The sequence below is a fragment of the Loa loa genome (assembly GCF_000183805.2).
Source record: "Loa loa unplaced genomic scaffold supercont3.115, whole genome shotgun sequence".
NCBI lineage: Eukaryota > Metazoa > Nematoda > Chromadorea > Rhabditida > Onchocercidae > Loa > Loa loa.
This window is the reverse complement of record NW_018108295.1, coordinates 100,946-117,430: the sequence shown is the minus strand read 5'-3', so window position 1 is coordinate 117,430 and position 16,485 is coordinate 100,946. Positions and strand designations below refer to the sequence as shown.

Genomic DNA, 16,485 nt, shown 5'->3' with positions numbered 1-16,485 from the left:
CAGATATACAAAATAGTTTTGAAATCTAAATTGAAATTGAAATTAAAATTCGAAAAACTAGTTGAAAAATAAAAGGTCACGAAATAGCAGTTAGTAGTAATGGAGCAGAAAAAAATTTTCTTTGTAGAAAGAAAGCGATATCATGGATGTTTGGTGAAATTCTCAACAAATAAAGCGAGAAACTGGATTATACTGGGGCTATAAAGTACGCATTGCTTTAAGTCTTCATGATGCATTGAATGCTGGGGAATACGATGTTATCATTGGAACATCGGAACGGGGAAAGCCAGTGAGCAAATTTGAGATGCCGTTATGTGAAAGGAAGTGAGCTTTTTTTGTCCCACAATATAAAATGTACATTGAAGTTGATCTGAAAAGAATTTATTTTAATTTCACAGGCAGTTTCATTTTTAAATAGTGTTTTTGAGTAAGGAATGGGGAACAGGGACGAAAAGGGTTTCGTCCTTTTTTTCGTCGGTTTCGTCGGTTTGTCAAGTGTTTCTTAACATGTTACATTTTAAAGCCTTAAGCATTAATTGAATGAGCGACTGCAGCAATACAAAAGTATTTCTTATACTAAGTTATATTTTGTAATTGAATAATTTTTCAGCCGAATTCTAATTGTTTTTGGTGGACTAGAAGGGTTAGAAGCAGCCATAGAAGCCGATAAAAATATCAGTTGTTCAACTCCTGAAGAACTTTTCGAACATTACCTCAATGTTGTACCTGGACAAGGAAGTCGAATCATCCGTACGGAAGAAGCCATACCAATTACTTTAGCCACTTTGGGGCCTGTGATTTATACTGATTTATGAAACTTTTCGTTTTTTAAAATTGATTTGAAGAAATTTAATAGTATTCTTGTTGTTTTTCTTGTCCTTCTGAAGAAATGATAAAAGCTAACATTATGTTGAATGTTTCTGGTGAACTTGAAAGCTTCGAAGTCTTCTGAAATATCTGGCGAAATTGAAATTTACCAATATTCAATTGAATTTTCGTCGATCTTTTATATTCAAAGAAATTTTTTGGAATAAAGATGTTTGTCCTTTCAAAATTTGTTTAATTGTATCTAAAGAAGGAGAAAAACAAAGTATTTACATCTTTAGATTTGATGATTATTAGATTATTATATAAGCAGTTTTATACCTAAGATTTTATAGCCTTTGATGTTATCACGACGATGTTTTATTATTGACATTCGCAAACTTGTTCAACAAAAGTGGACGAGCTTTGGGGATTATGCAGTAAGTTGGTTCTGATAAGTCTTTACAAATTTTGTACAATTTTCAGTTGAAGTGGGAGTGCACTTTAGGTTGTACAATTAATGAGGCTTGTTTTCACATTATTGCTATTGATAAGCAATGCTGATCTCGTGACACATGAATAGCTCTCATTTCAAAAGCCCATTAATATGTTTAGTGAAAGAAGCATTTATTAATCGCAAGGGTTCTTATTAGGTAACGAATTCGTTGTAAAAGTTCATTCATCGTTCATTTCTGTTTTCATATTAAGCAGTAAGCTAGAGTTAGTGTAAGTAAAACCATCATACGGTGATGCTGTTTGTTGGTGAAGTACAATGTCTGTGGAAAAACTTTTGCTCCTTATGCCATAAAAAGTTGATGTCGTTTTACATTACATGTCATTTTACTTGCGTTATGTTATGATTTGGCAGCCAACACAAGTTATTTTCGAATTTGCTTCAACCAGAATTTATTGAAGTTATCTAAATGTACCATTCTCGTAAACAAGGCATGAGTGCATCAAAACAGTATCTACATCAATCATTTTAATATATAACCATTTTAAATTTGACGTCACTAACTAAATGTATGGTGAATTTTTATTAGGACAAACTATTTGAAATTGCATTTAAGTTTTTTTTTGACGTAATTCTTTATCTTGGAATTGAGAGTTTTATTTGTTTCAGGGTTATGCTACTGCGAGTGTCGGCGATACTAAAAACAACCTCCGAAAAATCACTTTCCATCGCTTTTATAAACTGTTCAAATGGATAACAGTGGGTTTTCTTGCTGGCAGTAGTACCATTTATTTATATAATTTGTTTGTTCCAGATTGGCGAGAATTACAAGATGAAAAGCACTATTATTCTGACTGGAAGGTAAAGTTATTCACTTGCTAGATGTTTTAATTTTCATAAGTTTATTACTATGCTCAGTTTTATCCGAACTTAATCCATTTCATGACTAAGGAAAGCAAAAAATTTCCCGAAAACTTTGTTAGCTTTGTTTTCAAAATTGAGCAGATTGAAAATATCAATTTCTTAATGTTTACAAGGTACATTACTTCATCACTTCAGTTACAACTGAATTCTCGTGTCCCTTTCATATGTTATTCGTTTGCATTGAAATTTGAGCTACTGTAAATTTCTGGGTAGTATAAAAGAATCAGTGAAGTTTTAGATGCTACGCTGTGTGGAATAGACAAACTCCATTTAAAACTGACAGTGAAGATTAGGATGATATAACTATAGAAATGTTTCAAACAGCTGAAACACTTCTAATATTGCTTGGATAAATGTCAATGTTAGCAATAAACTGAAATTATGGCAATGTAATTTCACGGTTCATGGCTTTAAGTCGTTTTTATAACATTAGGAAACTAAAGGAAATATTTAGAATAGAAGACTGAGGATAAAAGATAGATTTTTAAAAAACAGGGTGATAGATTCATCAGATTAATGTGGACCGAAACAGCAATTATTAAACTTTCCTTTAAAATCATTTGTTATGGGACATAGCTGTTTGACAATTGTTTATGTTCTTTTTGTGTTGTTTTCCTTTTTTTTCTGTCTTATGATCGATAGCAATGTATTTTATAAGCCAATTTAAACAAAAAAATGGAAGTTTTAGTTGCGTGTATATTCTTCTCTACCGCTGAATGCACTTTCACGTTTTGCCGGTAGCCTAGCTAATGTTTATATTCCGGTGTGGTTACGACCGAAAATATTCGGTTAGTTTCCTTTTTTCAGATTGAATTGGATCTTGTCAGTTTTTTATTTCCTAATAATAGGTGTTTTTTTATTTTTTTACTTTTTTTTAGTTTTTTTATTTCCTAATAATAGTAACAATTTTTAACGGGACAAGCAAATAAAAGGTACGGTAGAAGAAAAGTTAGCTGTAAATGAAAAGAGAGAAAAATATGAAAAGATCCGTCCAGTGAGGAAAGAGTAAATGTGCTTATCAAATCAGTATTTCCTTAATAACTGATAAAAATGCAACTGGACTGCGAATCCGCTGATTTAAACTACTGGAAAATGTTAGATGGTATCAAAAGAACGTGGATTCATTTTAAACTGTTCGAGTTCAAAAAGTTTAAACTCTGTAAGCTTTAAACCAAAAGAATTATCTCAAATATTCAGATAAAAGACTTTGTTATGTCAGCACTAATGACAAATTTTTCATATATGTATGTTCGAGTATATGACTGTCGAATGGATGAGGCTGAAGTGAGCGATTTGTCATCCTATCCAACCTTAGCAGCATTTTTCAATAGATCACTGAAATCTACAGTTAGGCCTATTAGTGATTCAGACTTGGTTCGTTGTCCTCTTCATACATCAGTTTTCCAAAAAAAAAAAAAAAAAGAAATTTTCAATAGTAATTTTTGAAAATAATGAAAGAAGTTTCCTTTGTAAACCGCCAAGATTTGTAATTGGCGGCAACTTTTTTCACTGTCCAGTTTTTATATTTTTATGAATAATTTGATTTATTTTCTTTACAGGTGTCTCCAGCTGACGGAGTTGTGATTCATTACGGGAAAGTGAATGAAGGACGCATTGAGTTCGTGAAAGGCCATGATTATCATATTAGCGACTTTTTAGGACCAGTGAATATGAAAAACAAAAAAGTGAATTTCATGTTAGCAGTTAATAAAATTTTTTTTGCTAAACTGGCAGTTATTCTATTAGAATGATTCTTATATTGAAGTATCTTCATAACTCATAATAATGTAACTGTAGAAGGGACATGAGCTTTATCAAGTGGTTCTTTACCTCGCTCCTGGCAATTATCACGGATTTCATGCTCCTGCAAAGTGGATGGCAAGTGAGGAAATACATTTCCCCGGTAAGTTCACATCCCGTTTTCAAAATTAACAGTCTTGAGAAATGAATCCTTTCTGGCTATTATGTGACATTATTTCATAGCGTACAGCACTATTTTTAGGATTATTATTGTCGGTACGACCATCATTTTTGCTTCGCATGCCTCATTTGTTTTGTATCAATGAACGAGTAGTTTTAAAAGGATCTTGGAAACATGGCTTTTTCTCAATGAGCGCTGTCGCAGCTACAAATGTTGGGGATGTTTCGATAAACGCAGTACGTCGGCATTTTATATAGCTGTTGTTGTTTTTTTATCTTGGGATTGGTAAACTGAATTTCTTTCTCACTGAAGGATTGAAAATTTTCGTTCTTTTAATTTTATGAATTAAAAAAAAAAACGAAGTATTAGTGATTGGGGAGTATTCTATTACTTTTATTGCCCACTAATTCTCATAGGAGTTGCAATTTAATTTTGTTCAGTTCAGGATCCCTTACTTCACACAAATGTCAAACGCTTACGGACGGAAGTGTCCAAAGCGTTACCCGTAATTACAGAACTGGAACATGCATATCTACCTGGCGACAAAGTTGGAGAATTTCGTCTAGGATCAACGGTTGTTCTAGTATGTTTTTCTTGCTTATTCTTTTTAGTTCGGTTAAATCAGATAAACACCATATTGTGCTGTTTCTTTCTTTTTATAAACATTCCTTTAAGCACTAGGATTCTGGACTCAGTCATACTTCAATTGTCCCTTTTAATCTATCTAGTATTGCGATGGTATTGATACTGTATTGTCGGAAAAATATTGATGGACTGTCCTCCTGAAAAAATTTCGTTTCACCAATGATGATAAGCTATTTTTGGCGTTTAATTAGCATTAAAATGCCAAAAATTTTAATTTTTAGCATTTAATTTTACAGATATTCGAAGCTCCTCCAACTGTACAGTTTGCGATTCGCGCTGGTGATAATTTACGCTATGGACAGAGCCTTGTTATTAATGATTTTTAATGCTGCGTATCAACATATTTTGATATCTGAAATACTTATGTTAACCTTGTAAAACGGGTATTGTCGGTGTAAGGTGTATTCGTTTTATTCATTTTTATGTGCATTGCAATCTTTTCGTAGTTGTACCTCCTCCTGTTATTTTGTGAAGTATAAAGGCGTTCTAGACATTCATATATTTTTTAAATTCGCTCTTTTTAACTTTCACAGATTCATGATATTATGCATTTAAATTCCTTCTTTCTGTAGAATAGGTACCACTTCATTTCTGTGTACCAGAGCTATATTTCACCATGCTAGTAACCATCTTTACATCGTGATAAGATGCTGTAATCAGTTTCTGACAGGTAGTATCCTCTCATTTTTTTAATATCTATATGAACAAAATGTTCGCATCCCTAATATTCTAGAACTCAAAACTGGACTAATTTGCTGAATTAAGCAAAGCGAGCTAGTGTCTCGTGCTGAGCTGTAGAGAACATCTGAGCACCGAGCATTCAGATGGGTGGGATGTCAGGAGTCGAGTATATTTAGGCCGGCAATAAATTCACTGGCGGTTTAGTTTCAGCAGATACTTGTTCATGGCGTGCAAAGGAGAAGTGGTGAAGCAAAATTGCGTTGGTAACATGTTTGGAAGTTAGGGTAGACATTTGAACAGGTGTATTACTTGTTCCCTGTAGACAAATTGTTTTATTTAAAACGCGATGGTGAACCGCCGGGTTCTAGATAATGTTAGGTGTTTGCGACTCTGAATTAAACCTTGATTTTGTCATACTGCAGATGTTTTCACCTGCGTGTTTATGATATTTACAATTTCTGTGAAGTTGTGGAGTTTTTTTTTCTCGAGTTCTAGCTTTTCCCTTGTGTTCGAATGAATTCGCGTGATTTCGTTGCCATTAAATTTCGTAAGTCACGATATTCGTTTTGCTATTTTAGGATGGTTCTGGATATTGATTTATTTCGAGAAGAGAAAGGCGGTGATCCGGAACTGATACGAGATTCACAGCAGAAACGGTATAAGGATGTCAGACTTGTTGATGAAGTTATTGATTATGATCAGCGATGGAGAAAAGGTGAGGAGAGAATTTAATGTTGGATATTAAAGTCGAGAAAATTTCATGTCGAAATGTTATCGAGTTTGTAACATGCGTCATTATTTTTAAATGACTCTTTTCTCCTTTTTAGATTAATTTCAGTTTATTGAAATGAAGTATAAAATTAAATGACCTAAGATGTGTAACATAATATCCAGTGACCAACTTCCAAATGCTAAATGACTTCTGCTTCCAGGCCGTATTACTTTAATCTATTATTGTTCTTTAGCGGTATGTGACTTGAAATGTCGTGGAATTCGTACTTTATATTTGTTAATTGAAATTAAAGAGAAGCACTGTTAGGAAAATACTATTGTTGCTACGTAGTGCCTTGCATGCTCTTGCAATTTGAGATTATATACCCCTTTCTCATATTCTTCAATTTTTTTGACTTACAAGCGACAAACTATAAGTGTAATAAAAATTCGTTGATACAAGAATTTTAATAAAAAATTATTAATAATTTTAACAAAGATAATTTAAATTGTTTTTTAGTAAAATGATTTAAATTGTTCTTTTAATAAATTATTTTAATAATAAAAATAATCTAATTGCTCTATTGTATTTTGCAGAGCGTTTCTCCGCTGACAATTTCAACAGGTTAATCAATTTATGTAGCAAGGTTATTGGAGAAAAATTAAAGGTATGCTGCATTATTTCTTTGGTGCTTAATGATGTTATTATCGCTATGAATAATGAAGATTTTAGAAGAAAGAAGCGATCGATGCTGATAATCCGGTACCAACCGATTATATGGAACGTTTAGAAGTACTTAATGCTGATGACATGAAGGTAGGTAGTTTTTTAATTCATTTTACATTTGTATTGCAGTAATTGTTTCCATTACTACGACAATTTACAACAGTTGTGATAATTTGTTCGATAAAATATGATGTAAATTTATAAATAACTGCATGACAAATTGCGAGGTTCCTTGTTTTGTTTAAGCAGTCTTTTCATCACTCACTTTTATTTTTAGAATTTGGAGATACTGCAAATTAAAAAACTAAAGAGCATAATTGATAAGAAACTTATGGAAAAAAAGATAGAAATGGAGAAGCTTGAAGCAAAACGCCATCAAAGTCTTATTCAAATAGGCAATATTATACATTCCACAGTACCCATCAGTGATAATGAAGACAATAATAAAGTGGAGAAGACTTTTGGTGACATCGAAAGTAAGAAGAAATATTCACATGTAGGTTAATTAAGATTTATTTGTGAGAGCAGTTTTTCATTGTTAATGCACATCACATGGTTTTTGAAATGGATGCTTAGTTCGAATTATTTCTCAAATTACCGCTTACGTGTTCGTCAAAAACAATGAAGAAGAGACGTTTTATCAGATGTACAGATTCATGTGCAGATTTCTTCCTTTGAATGAAATTCCTTAAAAACAGATTCTTAATGGTATTGCATATCCTTGTTTATGTTGCGTCATTGTTTTACTTTTTATATTTCAGATAGATCTTTGTGTGATGATTGATGGCTTTGATGGTGATCGTGGAACTTCTATTGCCGGTGGCCGCGGTTATTTCTTGAAGGTCCTTCAATTCATTACTTTAAATATTGATTCAGGTCTTCTTTTAATTTTGTGGCAAGGTTATCTGGTCATACTTGTTTTTGTTTAGGGTCCATTAGTATTTCTGGAACAAGCAGTTATCAATCTTGCTTTACAAATGCTACATTTCAAAGGCTTCGTCACGCTTTACACTCCATTTTTCATGCGTAAGGAAGTGATGCAAGAAGTGGCACAGCTTAGTCAATTCGATCAGGAGCTTTACAAGGTTTCTCTTCCAAAACAGTAGCCTTATTACTCTTGATATGGCAGAAACTCATTAGGAAAGCTATTTCCTTATCTTTTTTCGATAATTCATGACAAAAAGTACTATAACAGGTTACTGGGAAAGGTTCTGAAGTTATCGGAGACGAAACCAATGACGAGAAATATCTCATAGCCACATCCGAGCAACCAATCGCAGCTTATCACCGAAATGAATGGATTAGTGAAGCAGATCTGCCAATTAAATATGCCGGCATATCATCCTGTTTCCGCCAGGAGGTAATCACATTTTTTGATTCAGTAATTCGTTAGGACCCACAATTTAACTCGACCTAGAAGTTATAGGTCGGAAGTCATGGACGAGATACCCGTGGTATCTTCCGAGTACATCAGTTTGAAAAAGTCGAGCAGTTTGTTCTATGTTCTCCACATGATGACGAAAGTTGGAAAATGCTTGATGAGGTAAACGTTGCTTTTTCTTTTGCTGTTAAAGTGGCAAGAGTTACCAGTTTTGAGTTACAAATTACGTTGCACTACTGAAAATGATTTGTAGCCATTGCACTTGATGGTCTTCAAAAACTTCTTCAAATAAGGATCTTATGGAGTAAATTTGCAAAGGATGCCAATTTGGTACAGCGAACATTTGAAAAATTAGTTTTTGATATTGATATGAGTCAGTTTTTATTGCAATTCTGAGTGTCATGGATATCCTCATTTTGATTTATTCAGTGAGAATTAGGGTCAACAATTCCACTTGGCTTAGGTCGCTCTAATTAAATCTCTCAAGTTATTGTGCAAAGCAACAAATGACCATAATTTAAAGATAGGAGAAAGGAAAGGAACTTATATGGTAGAACTGTTATGAGGAGTTTAGAATTTCCTTTCTTACATTAACGATACAATTTTCCCCACGGTAGCATTATATTGTTTATATTCAGCTTTTTAACCCTTTTAAATATCTTAAAAGGGTTAAAAAGTAAGGGTGGCAAATGAATCGAATAAAGAGGGTGAAAATTAATATTGGTTGGAAAAAAATCGTCTAGTCGATTTTTGCATTATTTCCTCGCAGTATGGTAGTTGCTATATCGATTTTATAGATGGTTGAAAACGCTGAAGATTTCTGTAAAGCACTTGGTATACCGTTTCGAATTGTATGCATTGTTTCGGGAGAACTTAATAATGCTGCTGCAAAAAAGCTTGATTTAGAGGCGTGGTTTCCAGGCAGTGCTGCATTCAGGTTCTTTCTATTCTTTCATTATTGGATTCCGTTGGAAAATCATATTTTGTTTTATACATTTTTGAAAATTTACCCTTACTATTTTATTTAAACAGCAGTTGTTCAGAGAATTAGTTTCTTGTTCGAACTGTACCGACTATCAAGCTCGACGTTTGAAAATCCGTTACGGAAAAACGAAGAAACTGGATGGTGAAGTATGTTTTTCCTTTGACTGTTATTGTATTCAGAGTTTATTTTCGGTGTTCAAAAGGTTCCGCAAAATTTCGAGATTTTGGGAAAATTTTTATGCTCTGACAATTTTAATTAGTTCGAGTCCTTAATAGGAATTCTTTATTTACTTGGCATACACACCAATTTATCTTAACAGGTATCTTACGTACATATGTTGAATGGTACAATGTGTGCAACTACACGTGTATTATGTGCGCTGTTGGAAAATTATCAAGAAGAGAACGGTATACGTGTGCCAGAAATTCTAAGGCAATTTATGCCATATCCTTATAAAGAACTAATACCATTCATTAAAGAAGCTCCTATTGAAAATGATTTGAAGAAAGTAAATTGATATGTTACTATTTATTTTATTTATATGTTACTATTGCAGAAGTAAGCTTGGATTTGAAACATTTTTTTTGATGTCTTCATTTATTGCTTTCTGTTTCTTAAAAAGTTGTAATTTTTCCTTCCACATTTACTTTTTGCTTTTGAAAATTTGTTGAAAATGGATTTGTGTTGTTTTCAGTTATAAAGTCGAGTTTACCTTGACACATTTTTTTTGAGTTTACGGAATAAATATGAAGTATAACTCCATTCGATATTACTATTCTATATTGTTGCCTGTAAAATGTTCTGTAACGCAGGTGATTTTAGCGCAAAAACATCGTTACCCTTGTTTCTCCACATTTTATCAGTGTGGAAGATAGGGTAGTAAGAATTGCGTGATACGGAAGAAGAGGTGGTGTGTTAGGCAACCGGGCAGTTTTTTTGGTTCACGTAATTTATTCTTCGTTAAAGAAATAATATTTCTATAGTCATTGGTCAGTGATTCTGTTCTTTTTATAAATAGCATTGAAGACTAGTCTAATCTAGAAGATGTGATTGGCATCAGACAAGAGTTTTGTTGATCTTATATTGTCTGTGTCTTGTAGCCAGTTGTGCTTGAGATAAGAGATATATTCCAACATATTTTAAGCAATCGTCATGGTCAGGGTGCATTTGCAATTTTTCAATGACTATGAATTGTTGTTAATTCGAGGCAATTTTCTGCATAAAATGAGGTCTTGTGTTGAACAATGTAGTATAAAGTAGGAAGTTATTATGCAGGGTTTAATGGTCTTTTCTGATGCAAGCTGTGAAATAATTCTTTTCCGAATTAATGCGTTTTTTTTGTGGAACTACTTCCATTCCAACCTCTCCCTCACCCCCTTCAATGCCTATATTTTACCCACTACTCGTCGGATATCATGTCTTGAGACCCACCACTACATTAAATTTTTCTTTTTTAAGTAAAAGTAGTATTGCCAAGTGGTTAGGCATGTTTGACTTTTCTTTTTTAATTATTCTGATTTTATGATTCCGCAAGAAATGGAAATGTGTCATCATTTGCATGACTTCAGGACCTAGATGCGGGGATGGATGTTCACAAGAAAAGTACTCAAGGAATTGGAATGACAGGAAAGAATTGTCATATTTATGGCGAACGCAGATGGAGAAAGACAATGGGATAGATGAAAAGGTGACAGTTTCACATCCCTTCAGTATAATGGAATTGAGCAACAACCAAACAACATTTACCGTTAATGACAAATCTGCCGCTATGTCAAAATGATAGTGAAAGGATGGATTTTTGAAGAGGGTAATGACTGATGAGAGAAACGATGATCCCATTATATTTTTGTTGTCAATGAACTGTTTACCTGTGTTATGGCATGGACCAGATGTAATAGCCCATCATTGTGATGTGATGACAACGGCCACTGACCTTGTATAGTAGTTTTTGCTCGTTATATGTTATCCTTCTTTCAATTATAGAAACAAATTGGTCACATCAATATGTCTACAGCATGTGTTACTTCGTCATTACAGGTATACTTCTCATTTTTGTTGCAACAACTCATGCTTCAGAATGATTAATGACTGATTCAGTTGGTGAGGGATAGATAAATCAGAAGCGTTAAATTTAAAATTTGATTATCATAAGAAAATGTAATAGATTGTCTGCTCAAATAGGTTCTTCCTAATTGGAAATTATAGTTCAAAAATTGTCTTCTTAAAGAATTGTTTGAAATTATGGAGTAAGTTCAAACTGAGCACATACGACTAAGTTCTATCATATACCAAAACATAACGGTGGCTTCCTTGTTTTAGAAGGAGAGAAAAACAGTTGAAAAAATTCATATCCATGAGAGCTGCACGATTCTGAGCCGCATCCGAAAGTTAATATATATTCATAAAATAGTTTTGACAAGTGGATCTTAATTGTTCTTGGGTGTTTTAAATGTAATTCACAAAATAAAATCAGCAAGTTCCTTAGGAACATTCCTTCAACCTGATTTCAAGAGCAAATGATGTCACCTGGTAATGTGTCTTGTCATTGAATTCAGACAGTTTGACCGAATTTTGAAGAAAATTGATCTTGACAAGAAAACTGTTCGCACCAATTCGATGAGTGCATCGAACTGAATGAAATTAATTTTTACTGTATGTCCAATTCTCTTTTTTCCAAGCTGAATACAATTCCAACTCTGCTTGCTCTCTGACGAAGGAAATCAACTAACCAAAAATCATCATCACTCAACTAAAGGCATCCAAATCTTTTCATTAATAAGGATTCTTAAATAAGTTACTTTTAAAATTCCTTAAATAGGATCGGCTTAATGCATTTTTAGAATCCACAAAACTGGTCAATAGAAAGGTGTAGAAATGGATCACGAAGACTGCAGAGAAATTCGATTAGTTCAAGTACTCTAAAGAGGTAGGTATGCGCGATGCGTCGTGCACTTTCACTTCTACATTGCAGTAGGGTGCAGATAGTTAATTTACGCACCGTTCCATCTGTCCATCTCTCGCTTGTTCGTCGCCATGTGTTCGTTTTTCTAAAGGACACAATGATTGCATCATTTCTCCTTCCTTCTTTATAATTTTGGTTTTTGTTGAGATTTAATGGTACCATTGAGACCACTTAATTAGGGGATATCTTATTTGTTTACATTTCCTCCTTTATTAGATTTATTTAATTGCCAGGTGTATGCGTTTCAATGGTATTAACAACGGTATGGAAGGAAGCAAAGACCTCATCCTTTACAGTTCACAAGCTCTTTCTTTCCCCGCAATTCCACAATTATGGTATCCTCCCCAGCCTTTCATACCGTATTACTTCACCTCACCGCCACCACAGTATTCCCCGTCCTTACCTTATCTATCATACTACTCGAATGTTGCGGTAAGTCAAAATGTGATTTGATACGACTTCATGCGCCCAAGGTATGAATGGTATTACGTTAAGTATGGTCGATTTTCCTGAGGAAGAATCATTCCCATCTTAGGTGTACATATATCATCAGGGAACAATATCGACATGTGATTATTCACTGTTTTGGCCATCAAACAGATGGTCGGAAATAATTAGCAGATAGCTTAAACAGGATGGATAATGAAATAAATTATTATTCCGGCAAACAAGTGCATAATCACCTCCGCCCTGCTGTTGTCCCATGCTAAGTCGGTTACTGAGAAAATGATTCGCACATAGTAGTAATTCATATAAATAAACGGCTATCATTTTAGCCAACGACTCGACAACAAAAACATCAAGGCAAGGAAGTGCGGAAGTCAAGTAAAACCAATTTCTGGTGTGGTGGAATAGCTCAACTGTTGTGGACAATAGCCGTGATAATTGCGCTGGGACTACTCGCCATTCTGATATTTGCGCTTGTTGTTGTTTAGGAGTATCGTTCGGTAGCAGCACGAAAATTACAGAAATTACTCCGCATTTTGAACAAAGACAAAATGTCATTCTTCTCCATGTAATTTCGTATTAAGATTTCTCACTAAAGATGAGATAATCTTTCGGGAAGTAACTCAAATAGAAGTCACTAGATATAAAGAGTATGAAGCTTTCAATTATAACTTTAGTTTAATTCACCCCGAAAAAGATACATAAAATATGAAGGCCCTCATCTTTCAGTGCTCTATTATATAGCAGGTCAGCATTACTGATAGAATATCATTACTTTACCTACAGTAAAAATTTTCAAATGAAAGGTTTCCACAGTTCACGTATTATGCAGAATAAATGAAGAAAAAGTATTTTAAAGATAGGTGCGCACATTTTTTTGTTTATCGCAAAATTTCTAATTAAACATACTTCTACACTCAATGCCTGTAGATGAATGTTTCACTTAGCCTGCTGTTAGGTATGGCTTCCATGCTTGAAGTGGATGTAGCCAACAAAATGTCAAATGATAAAAACCAGTATAAATATAACAGAATTGAAAGTATGATACAATGGAAAAATGATTAGATATAAATCACTGCACCAGTGCACTATTCCAACAGTTCATTGGAATTGTCACAAAAAAAAAAAAAAAAAAAACAAGATGGACTGATATAACGAGGAAAATATCACAAAGGATGTGCGGTCAGACTCCAGCTATTCCTTATGAATAGTGATATTTAATGTGCTATAAGCAAATAAGCGACGAACCTAAAGCTGCATATGTACTTCCTTATAAAAGCATATATTACAATATGAAAGTCGTTACGATGGAAATAAATTACAACTGAGCTGCTCATGTAAAATAAACGGTAAATTATCCCTCCCAAAGGTCTTATCAGCAATATATTGCTTCACGAGTGCTTCTCCAAAAAGAAGTTAATTTCTCGGGTTTCAGGAAATCCACCATATCTTTTTATTTCTGTTAGCAGTAAAATCATTCGTGGAATCACTGTTTTTAAAAATTCCAAATTTTCAATCATGGGACAGTACCATCAGGAACAAGGAACGAGAGTAACGTCGAATTACTGCAGTAAGGGTGATCATAATTTATCGACACTTTTGGTCTTTTTCTGTTTTTTCTACTATTTCCTACCATATTTGCTCGTTAATACAAAAGATAAATGATTTTCTGTTTAAACACTCATCAGTATCACATTGAAGTTTAAGGTAGTAGAATTTAATTTAATAGGAACGAAATAATGACGTAATCTGCAAAAAAAAGGAAATTTTGAAAAATTTAGTGCTCACAGTCTCTGATTGAAACAAAAAATCAGCAGATTCCTATTTATCGAAGTTCAACGCTCCATAACCAAACGCTTAAAAACTCAACTAATCGATCAACAAGTTAAAAACCGCATGATTTTAAAAAGAAAAAGAAAACCTAGCAAAAGAAGCACAGAAAAGCGAAAGAAATTTAATAACTATGCACAAATAAATGATTCTTGCAATATATGGACAAATTTTAGCACGTAGCAAAGTTCCAATCTTTATTAATTTCGAGAAAAAAAATCCATATGATGGTAATTCCTTAAAAGATTTTATGAGAAGTTATCAGTGGTCCAGAATCCGAAGATTGCCGGAAACAATTTTGTTTTCAAGAACGGTTCCTGGTGGAATATCTATACGATCACCATGGTTTGCTATTATTATCACTGTACCCTAAAACTCAAGCATATTTCATGATATCCAATTGAAAATAAAATATACAGATGAAAATATAATCCACGAGCATAAAAAAAGAATTTCAGGAAAAAAAAATTTCTATAGGAAAAGTAATATAAGACTGGAAAAGATGGATGTACTGAATAACAGTTTTTAAAAATATACACTGAGTAATCACTGATTTAAATTAACTAAGAAAACAACACCAAACCTTATGCCAAATATGACCATATGTTTTGAAGTTTTGAACAGAATAAATAAACTAAATATTCTCTACGGTCAGAAACTTTCAGCATATGAACATGAAAAGAAAATACCTTCAATGTAACATCCTTGCCAAACCATACGTCACCGGATACTGTTAAGTGATCCAATTCGAGCAGATCAGGGATGCCCTGGAAACGCATCAAATATTCTTGTACCTGAAAGAGTAGTAGCATTAGTCTCTTCGACATGGTAAGAAAAGCCAGTCTTTCTGTTGTAGTGAATATTCAATACTTTAGTGATATCCAGCGAAACACTTTCATTAATACTGTTTGATATGTTAACCTTAAAATAAACTGTATGCCAAATATAACCATATGTTTTGGGAACAGAATTGAGAAAGTATCAAAAAAGTGACTTACTTTGTCAAAACAGCTACCCAATTTCACAAGTGGTGTTGTTGGGAAGGAACGAAGATGACTTAATGTTAGGTTACCATTTTCAATTTCATATAAATTTGACATAAGCAATAAAAGATCAGAGGTCGTCTTAACAGGAAGGAACCGTGAGCGAGAAACATTAATTCCTGCAAAAAAGAAAAAAGAAATTAACTTTTTAAAAATAGATTTTGTTTTGGCTGACCAAGAAACAAGAAAGAAAATGGTCGCGAAAATTTTCAAAAAATATACCGCATGCTCCTTTAAAATTTTTGATAGCAGCACCAGCAGCAGTTTCTAGTTGTATCACATCGACACCACGATCCAGATGCTTTGGATTAACGATCACTTCCATTTCCAATTCTTTTTGTTCGACCACTCGTTTGATTGCATTTAATTTAACCCATAAATTGTTTGTATTAAATATCCTACAATATTTTATATAGTTTTGTTGTTAGTATCAGTAAAGATTTTCTTTTATTTGAACTAAATATAAATGAAATTTGGATGCTGCTGAACAAACCTGAATTTGCTTACGCTTTTAAATTCATCAACATAATCTTTCGGCACTTGAGCGATTTCCAGTAACATTAATCGACCCTCATACTGAATAAGTGTACCACCCTGAAACTTATATAGATTGGCTTCATAAATGAATGGATCTCATTAAGAAAAACTTCTGACACTTCAAAATTTCATAAAAACTTAGTTGTGAAATTAATATAAATAAACCTTAATATCGGCTCTGGTCTTATTAGTAACTTCCATTACAAATTCTGGCTGCTGACCGTTTACTTCCTGTACAATGAAATTTAATACATTCATATCAACCGTCGCACCCATATTATCAATATTCGATAGGAAGCAGAACTGAAATAGAATTAGTTAGAAATGAAGTTAGATAAAGTTGGAAATAAAGTTGGGTGAAATGTAGGTCATGAATTTCTTATAGACAGTTGTATATATATATATATATATATATATATATATATATATATAT

General features: G+C 33.2%; 7 protein-coding genes across 8 annotated transcripts in view; 6 read left to right on the top strand and 1 right to left on the bottom strand.

The window, feature by feature from the left end:
* Window positions 1-923, top strand: part of LOAG_17700 (deoxyribose-phosphate aldolase) — a 3,773-nt gene extending 2,850 nt beyond the window's left edge. Inside the window, exon 10 of the mRNA XM_020450363.1 lies at window positions 611-923. Within this exon, the coding sequence (XP_020305972.1) occupies window positions 611-815 (205 nt within the window). The 3' untranslated portion in view covers window positions 816-923. The remainder of the gene's footprint in view (window positions 1-610) is intronic.
* Window positions 924-1,166: 243 nt separating this feature from the next.
* LOAG_17699 (hypothetical protein) lies at window positions 1,167-2,975 on the top strand (the record flags this gene model as incomplete). Its single annotated transcript, XM_020450362.1, has 3 exons — window positions 1,167-1,244; window positions 1,928-2,119; window positions 2,871-2,975. The coding sequence occupies 3 exons, from the start codon at window positions 1,167-1,169 to the stop codon at window positions 2,973-2,975; spliced, it is 375 nt and encodes a 124-aa protein (XP_020305971.1).
* A 331-nt stretch (window positions 2,976-3,306) lies between these two features.
* LOAG_17698 (phosphatidylserine decarboxylase) lies at window positions 3,307-5,074 on the top strand (the record flags this gene model as incomplete). The annotated part of the gene is made up of 6 exons (XM_003142357.2): window positions 3,307-3,556; window positions 3,742-3,867; window positions 3,980-4,085; window positions 4,185-4,339; window positions 4,549-4,686; window positions 4,985-5,074. The coding sequence occupies exons 1-6, from the start codon at window positions 3,395-3,397 to the stop codon at window positions 5,072-5,074; spliced, it is 777 nt and encodes a 258-aa protein (XP_003142405.2). The 5' UTR covers window positions 3,307-3,394.
* A 927-nt stretch (window positions 5,075-6,001) lies between these two features.
* Window positions 6,002-9,812, top strand: LOAG_06820 (seryl-tRNA synthetase). Its single transcript, XM_020447258.1, has 11 exons — window positions 6,002-6,144; window positions 6,738-6,808; window positions 6,874-6,957; window positions 7,145-7,363; window positions 7,629-7,709; window positions 7,797-7,952; window positions 8,063-8,227; window positions 8,294-8,410; window positions 9,046-9,185; window positions 9,292-9,379; window positions 9,553-9,812. The coding sequence occupies exons 1-11, from the start codon at window positions 6,009-6,011 to the stop codon at window positions 9,748-9,750; spliced, it is 1,455 nt and encodes a 484-aa protein (XP_020302494.1). The 5' UTR covers window positions 6,002-6,008; the 3' UTR covers window positions 9,751-9,812.
* A 984-nt stretch (window positions 9,813-10,796) lies between these two features.
* Window positions 10,797-13,206, top strand: LOAG_06819. Of its 2 annotated transcripts, XM_020447256.1 has the most exons (5): window positions 10,797-10,920; window positions 11,217-11,270; window positions 12,074-12,159; window positions 12,429-12,627; window positions 12,972-13,206. In XM_020447256.1, exons 1-5 carry the CDS (start codon window positions 10,891-10,893, stop codon window positions 13,128-13,130), a joined length of 528 nt encoding a protein of 175 aa, XP_020302493.1. In that variant the 5' UTR covers window positions 10,797-10,890; the 3' UTR covers window positions 13,131-13,206. The 2 variants fall into 2 exon arrangements, with proteins under 2 accessions (XP_020302493.1, XP_020305970.1); XM_020447257.1 differs by lacking the exons at window positions 10,797-10,920; window positions 11,217-11,270 and adding an exon at window positions 11,623-11,885.
* Window positions 13,207-13,572: 366 nt separating this feature from the next.
* LOAG_06818 (hypothetical protein) lies at window positions 13,573-14,307 on the top strand (the record flags this gene model as incomplete). The annotated part of the gene is made up of 2 exons (XM_003142354.1): window positions 13,573-13,681; window positions 14,078-14,307. 2 exons carry the CDS (start codon window positions 13,573-13,575, stop codon window positions 14,305-14,307), a joined length of 339 nt encoding a protein of 112 aa, XP_003142402.1.
* A 119-nt stretch (window positions 14,308-14,426) lies between these two features.
* On the bottom strand, window positions 14,427-16,328 carry LOAG_06817 (UDP-glucose pyrophosphorylase; the record flags this gene model as incomplete). Its single annotated transcript, XM_003142353.2, has 6 exons — window positions 14,427-14,841; window positions 15,162-15,266; window positions 15,471-15,634; window positions 15,738-15,913; window positions 16,009-16,109; window positions 16,218-16,328. The coding sequence occupies 6 exons, from the start codon at window positions 16,326-16,328 to the stop codon at window positions 14,734-14,736; spliced, it is 765 nt and encodes a 254-aa protein (XP_003142401.1). The 3' UTR covers window positions 14,427-14,733.
* Between the last annotated feature and the right edge of the window lie 157 nt (window positions 16,329-16,485).